Source organism: Platichthys flesus, chromosome 2 (genome assembly GCF_949316205.1).
Source record: "Platichthys flesus chromosome 2, fPlaFle2.1, whole genome shotgun sequence".
Classification (NCBI taxonomy): domain Eukaryota; kingdom Metazoa; phylum Chordata; class Actinopteri; order Pleuronectiformes; family Pleuronectidae; genus Platichthys; species Platichthys flesus.
The window spans coordinates 8995785-9003067 of record NC_084946.1 but is presented as its reverse complement, the minus strand read 5'-3'; the positions used below and the strand labels follow the sequence as shown (position 1 = coordinate 9003067).

The 7283-nt window shown below is 38.8% G+C and overlaps 1 protein-coding gene across 2 annotated transcripts; it reads right to left on the bottom strand.

Moving 5' to 3' along the window:
- Positions 1–556: 556 nt before the first annotated feature.
- Positions 557–6272, bottom strand: uba3 (ubiquitin-like modifier activating enzyme 3). Of its 2 annotated transcripts, XM_062397007.1 has the most exons (18): positions 6234–6253; positions 6081–6119; positions 5377–5497; positions 4791–4871; positions 4614–4696; positions 4435–4515; positions 3909–3952; positions 3422–3486; positions 3112–3267; positions 2927–3029; positions 2689–2802; positions 2400–2453; positions 2200–2236; positions 2012–2093; positions 1817–1917; positions 1663–1726; positions 1220–1274; positions 557–1092 (listed from the first exon to the last, which is right to left on the bottom strand). In XM_062397007.1, the coding sequence occupies exons 1-18, from the start codon at positions 6251–6253 to the stop codon at positions 1004–1006; spliced, it is 1389 nt and encodes a 462-aa protein (XP_062252991.1). In that variant the 3' UTR covers positions 557–1003. The 2 variants fall into 2 exon arrangements, with proteins under 2 accessions (XP_062252991.1, XP_062253000.1); XM_062397016.1 differs by lacking the exon at positions 6081–6119 and having other exon boundaries at positions 6234–6272.
- Positions 6273–7283: the final 1011 nt, after the last annotated feature.

Below are 7283 nucleotides of genomic sequence, written 5' to 3'. Positions count from 1 at the left end.
CTCATTGAAGAAGGGAGTTTGTTGTCCCCAACAAAATAAAAGAAGTACATTACTGCAATGCAAACATGTGGTGATGCACGCCAGTGTCATGTACGACATGAACAAATGCAGATTAATTATACCTCATGCACAAACATTTCAAATCAAAATTTGTTGGTAGTGATAACACTTGTTTTATGAATGTCATTACACATCAGGATCTGATCGAAAAGTTTTTTTTTCACAAACCTCTTAAACAGTTAAGTCGTAATCCAAAACTATTGTTTCAATGTAAAACTATTTTATTTGTATTTTTCTTGATGCTTATTTAATATACCATGATAATTGTATCAGTCCCGAGCCATGCTTAGAGTGATTTGTGAATGATGCTTGAAGGTCATATTTTATGTTTCTTATTGACAAAATGTTTTATAATGATGTATTTAAAAAAAAAAAATGTTGAGGGCAAGTTTATTCAGCAGATGGTGATCCTCCGAATTCCCCAGACCTACATTTTTAAGAGATCTAACAATCCATCGATCTTCAATTCATTGAATACGCTGAAACAGTGTTTTTTAAGAAAAGGAAACATTTTATTTCTGTCCAGTCATCATTTTCAGTGGTAACTGCAACTGAAAAGCTGTCTTGGAATAAATAAATAATTTAAATATTCAAAACCTGAATGAGTACAGAATAATCTTTTGCAGACTGACCACTGTTTGTCTCTTTGCACAAAGACCACTTGAGGTTGTAGTGCAAATTACACATTAATGCAGAAATCCTCAACGCTTGTAGACGATTTATCATCAAACCATGACAAGGTATTAACTGTAATTTGGCTTTTCAGTGCAAAAACATTAAATTTAGTCAATAAGTAAATACAAACAATAACGTTCTCATTTATACTGTGATTGGACACACTTTAAACTGCTCCAGTTTTTAGACCATTTTAAATATGTGGCATCCAGCCATAGTTGGCCAAGAAATAAGAAAAAAACTGGACATGGTAGTGCTTGATTTCATCCTATGAGGTAAAGCAGAGTCTGAATAACAAGGTCTGGGGTGTGGTGACATCAGCTACAGCCAACTCCTGTCCATGAGTCAAACCCAGCTCTGGAAAAAAAATATTCAGAACTAAGTCAGACTACTCTCCTATTCTTTCATCATGTATTCACTAGAGTCTGACCAATTCAAAATGTATGCAAAGCTATTTTTAGGAAGCACAAATACAGGAGCTCACCTTTCAGAGTTTTGGAGAGATTTGGCCGTGTCCTCTGTTCAATTGAGGCGACAGACTGTAACAACAAAACAAGATGACCTTGAGCTCAAACTAAAACTTGAGTGTGACATTTCATCAGGACACATCTCACATTACAATGAGAACTTCAGGCTACATTCATTATTTCTGATGTGGTTTTCATACAAGGCATTACTGGCTTCTACTATACCCCACACAAATTTTAACAGAAAGATCCAATCCGATCCAAATGACTCAGATATTGCCTGTTCATCACAACTCAGCCCCGGCATCGTAATAAATAAAACAGGGATAGCAGCATTTCCAACCTAATCAGTTTTAGGCCCTCAAAAGATGACAGATGTAAACAAAGCAATGGATATACATTAAAAAATAAACACAGTAATGTGGATGTAGCCTCAGGCTTTCAACCATGGGTTAGTTACCTGTAAATATAATGTCTTGTTCTTTCCTTCTACTGTTGCTGTTATCGCAGGTGATTTCATTTGTCTGGAAAAAAAAGAATGACATTTGGATTTTTGAGATGTTAGCGATTCTGTAATAAACAGTAATGATTTCCAACGGGGAAGACAAACTTACAGGGAAGTGCTCTCATTGAGGTAGTTGAGCAATTCCTGGAGTTTGGAAGAAGGAGCAAAGTGCAAGTCCAGAGGTACTTGACTGCAGGCTGAACAGTTTTCCTACAACAACAGTGAACACAAAACACACTTCATCCAAAAGGCTCCTTGATCACTGTAGTGAACATGAATAGGCAGATGCAGATGAGGGACATACCTTCCGTTCTGCCTCAAAAGTGTATGTGTATAGGCCGTCCACATCATTGAAAACCATGTAGTTATTGAGAGGTATATAGGCACTGCAAATTGAAAAGGTGAAATCATGAGCAATGGTGGAAGGACCATGCAGTTTATATAAAAATGTACATAATATGCATAAAGCTGCCAAGAAAAAATGGCTCTCACCTTGAAGCTATCTTGAAAACCTCTGTTGCACAAGTAGCTGTGTCAAAATAAAGAAGAAAAAAAGTCCTGTATAATTTCTGTATACTGAAAGTCAATATCCTCAGTACTGAGTGGAAATTATTAACTTTTATTTAGCGGGTCATAAAATCCTCTATAAAAGGTCTCTACTACAATGTGTTGTCTGGATCTTTGTTGCTTACCAGCGATTACAGCATTTGTAGAGGCTACAGCAGGGATTATCCTCTTCACCACACCTGCAACGTTAAAATGGAAGCAGAAAAAAGTTTCAAAATTTAGTAAAAATCTAATTCAAAGATAGAAAACTCTACAAATCTGCTAAATGGAGTGAACCTCAGAAATAGACAGTACAGACTAACATCAAGTATCCAAAATAACCCAGATGAAAACAGCTTGTGTTTTATTGACTGAAAAAACTGCAGGAAAAGCCCTGTTTTGGTGGTGACAGTTAAATGCGCCTTGGATACTCACCCTGGGTTAGTCTGTAGGTGACTCCTGTTATGTTGAACTCTGCTGCCCTCTCCAGAGATTTCTGATACACCCACTGGATGTGCTTTGGGTCATCTCCATCCAGGGCCACACCATCTGACACACACATACATACAAAGGATTATGTTAACCAGATGGCAGTTGAGCTTCAACATACTGTTCATTACAGACATAAAGTTCATTAAACAGATATAACAGGTGCTGCAGGCTGATTACATACCTCCGAAAGGTGTCTCTTTTGGCCACAGCAGCATCCGCACATACTCAATGCAATGTTCTGGCAAACGAGGCATAGAGGCTATTGTACACATGGGGAAGTTGATCTGTAAAGACAGGTACATTATAGAGAGGTGACCACCAACTGTTTCTGTAAAACCATTTAGCCATGGTGAAATGCTACCTTACCTGGGGAGGATAAAGCTCAAGGGTGCAGTCGATGCAGGCGGTCATGCCGGGCAGAATGACTCTGGCGTTGCCTTTAAAGCCTTCAGTCCCACCGTCAATCAAAGGGATAATGGAACCTGGATCCAAGACACCATCCTCATACACCAGCAAAGATAGCTGCACAGAGAGACAGAGCGGTTACACAAAAACCAACAGCATTACCATGAATTCATTATAAACAATACTGACAGAGTACTGGCACAGGCAGTTGGCAAATGTAACAAGGAAATAAGAGCAGTAACAAAGATTGCAATGAAGAGGAATTACTTACCAGCATTCCATTCATCCATCTCCTGGCAACTACAGAGTCCAGTCCACAGACAATTATGTGGAACTCTAGATGAAAACAGAGATGAATACATTCAAATCCAATGTCTGGTAATGATGCAGTTAAACCCGTAGTGCTCTAAAAAAAATCTTGTGGATTAATATTTCGTGTTACAAAATAAGAATGTGGATCTCAGAGGTAAAGAATTGGTCCTAATAAAATTCTGCACATATTATTATGTTATGTGAGCAGTTCTAAGTGGAAGTGTTCAGGGAGCGAGTGTTCTGCAAAAGGAGTGAAGTGAATTTTGGCTCCTGTTAAGGGCCAGTATTGATTTTCAATTTTTCTTTTGGTCTCCAGTAGTTTATCTCAGTGAAGATGATTGTGAGTATAATAAACCTTGAACATGAAAACAAACTATTAACTGCCTGTACGGTTACAACTCATTATTCCCAACAATGAGAACATTTAAAGTCATAAAAATACTCACGTCTGTAGAATGTTTCATCGAAATCTTGAATTTTCTTAAAATGTCTGAACAAAACATAAAGGAAAAAATCATACAGATCTTTCTTTAAGGCTGCCTTGTTCTTTCCATTTTGATTATTATGAATTATCAGGAGTATAACAATTTTCCAAATCCATGATTCAACTCAATTGTTCATTGACAAATAAATGCAAGTAATGTGCAGTATTAAAAAAATACAGCCAAACCTGACCATATATGTAATATTAAAGTTTTGATTTAGTGTTAAAGTGTTACTTCTGGATGAAAAATTTGTCATTAAGTCATTAAGTTGCACAATTGCAGTGGCAGCACTTGAGGTATCACGGTTCCTCTTTCGCCAGAAGATCATGGACATTTGTACCATGAGTTCAGTCTCAGTTTAAGAATAGTTCCACCCCCTTTAACCTATTCATTGTGCATGATGAACAACTGCGTTTTTATCCAACATCTACATCTTGCAACAGTTTGTGAACCACTGACACACGAACAATAACTTTCAGAAGGATACGGTACTACGCAGCATCCAGGTACTCGACTGTTGATAAAATCCGCTGCCACATTCGCCTTGGGTCGACCTACATCTTTTGGTCTGGGCAAAATTATAGGAGAAAAAAAAATTACTTGGTACCTTACTTAATAATACGGGTCATAAACTTTACTCAAAAAGTATTAAATAATGATACTGACCTGAAAAGGAACTGTCGGTTGAGGTTAGAAACATCAATGGTGTCCATGTCAACAACATGGATGTTGTGAATGCCTGATAAGGCCTGGGCCACGAGAGGAATAAGAAGAAGAACATGTGGAGCATTTATTAAAGCTTAAATGATACCTTTCAAATACTTGTGATAATAGTGATCATACCAGGTCTTTCAGCAGCTCACATCCCAGACCCCCAGCCCCGATCACCAGGATTTTGCAAGTTTGTAACATAAACTGCAGGGACTGGTGAGAAACGACAGACAAGACTGATTGGAGTAAAAGTAAATGACACAGGACAGATCAAATGATAAATGAAAATGAGCATAAGGTAAGCACATGGGGAAATAATAAATACATTTGCCTCAGAGATTATGTTTTAGCACCTGGCATTTGAATATGCAAATACCACTGAATAGGGTTCCATGAGTCTTAGTAGAAGGATGGGACACAGGCCAAGAAAAAAAACAGTACATTCTGGGAAGGATTAAGACAAAGGGGCAGATCCAGGATTTAGTTTTTCACTTTCTTCAATAGTGTTAGACTTTGACATGTTTTGACAATTTTCAATAATTTCTCATTTATGTATCTTGATGGAAACATATCTGGTGTTTTCCGGTCACTAAAATCTATGAGTTTTAGCAATTTGATGCAGTTCCAAACCAAAATCTGGTGGCCATAAATGAGGTTTCATTAGTGGACTGTTGAGCTTTAGTTTAGGTGGGTGCTTCATTGAGAGCCCGTTAGTTACCTCTGTGCTTGGTTCAAAGTCAGGATGAGTGAAAGGTCCCGATCTTTCAAGAAACTTTTTGATATGGTTCCATCGACCAGCCCACTCACAGGTGCCAGCGTTGCCTCCATCCACCACCATCCTGAAGACAACAACGGGTACATTTAGGATGCAGCAGCACCTCCATAGTAGTACAGAGTTGCAGGCACGCAAACAACTGTATGATGATTACTCCACCAAGACCTAAACTCAACCCTGATTAATGATCACACAGTGAGGGTGCACGGTTCACAGCAGATCGTGCTGTAATACAAAGGGTTGAGGAACTAAATGGGAATATTATATAAATTATCACTTGAGTTTAGATGCCTGCCACATGTCGGCTGCTCTCTAACATATGTTTGACATAATTAGCCTCAGGGATATTTGGTAAAAATATCATATCTGACCCAGTAGTACATAGCAGTAGTATGCTAGCCGAGTAGCTAACATGTCAACAGTGAGCAAGCACCTCTACCTTCAGATGGAGGCGAGTGATACAACACAAACAATGACTGTGTGTTCAAGTTAGCTACTCAAGCACAGCGAAGCCAATAGTTTAATCCGCAGATGAAATATGTTACACTGTGTTTACAGGCAGCTGCCCTGGGTAGCTCACTAGCTAACGTTAACCTTTCTCATGTAACCTCGAACCTTCGGGCACTTCTGCCACATTCATCACTAACTTCTCAGTCAGCTCCACTACTCTGCTTCTTTTCTTCTCCCTAAAAAGAGAGAGTAAAAGAATTCATGCTGAGCCTTCATGGGTTTATGATAAGTGAAAGCATCTTTCGGGCAGTTAATGACTGGTCTCGCTCGCTCCTTTGGTAGCTACTTACGGCTCATCCGCGTCCGCCATGTTTGAATATTTAACTGCCTTCAAATGTCGATGGTAGCGGCAGTAAATTCAAACTATCTTATGCAGTAATATCAATATAGTCTTAAAGATTGAGGTAAATCTGGACCATGTTATAAATATAGACATTTAGTGCTATGTTGTTTTCAGTGCACGTGTTATAGAGAATATGGCGTATAAGAAAACTTAGATATAGATATTAAAGTTCCAATGGAGTTCCAATATTTCCCATAGCACTGAAGGCAGCACTGAAGGCAGCACTGAAGGCAGCACTTGTACTCTTATTATTTGTAGTTTTAGTAGTGTACATATTGTGATCTTTTTTTTATTGTGCTTCGGCACTGTTACTTTAATTCTGTTTTTCTATTATTGCTGTAACAAGTGAATTTCCCCATTGTGTGGATAAATAAAGAAATCTAATCTAATCTGAAGGCAGCACTGAAGGCAGCACTGAAGGCAGCACTGAAGGCAGCACTGAAGGCAGCACTGAAGGCAGCACTGAAGGCAGCACTGAAGGCAGCACTGAAGGCAGCACTGAAGGCAGCACTGAAGGCAGCACTGAAGGCAGCACTGAAGGCAGCACTGTCATTAACTTCCTACACAGAGTGCAATTACAACAAATGTCCCACAGGTGGCAGTACTTGACTTTTATGTGGTGTGTACTCACTGCACAGTATTACATCAAACTTCTGTTTCTGATGAAGAACCACCAGGGTTTAATTGTGTGCTGATATGCTCTGATACTTTTTCATACAATATTAGTTTGGCCTCTGCAAAAAAAAAAAACTAAGATATTAGAGCAGTAGGTTAAAAAAAAGGCTCTGTATAAGTTATTGTATCTAGGTATGGTATTCAACCAAATAGCCTGGACTCGCAAGGGCAATTTGTGTGGAGGTAAAGGTTCAGTGGGTCATCCACTATTAAGAGGGTTAACAGTTCGATGTCAGCCACTGGAAAATCAGTTGCCGAAGTGTCCTTGGGCAAGATACTGAACCCCAAATTGCTCCTGCTGGATGAGCCACAAGCGTGTGAT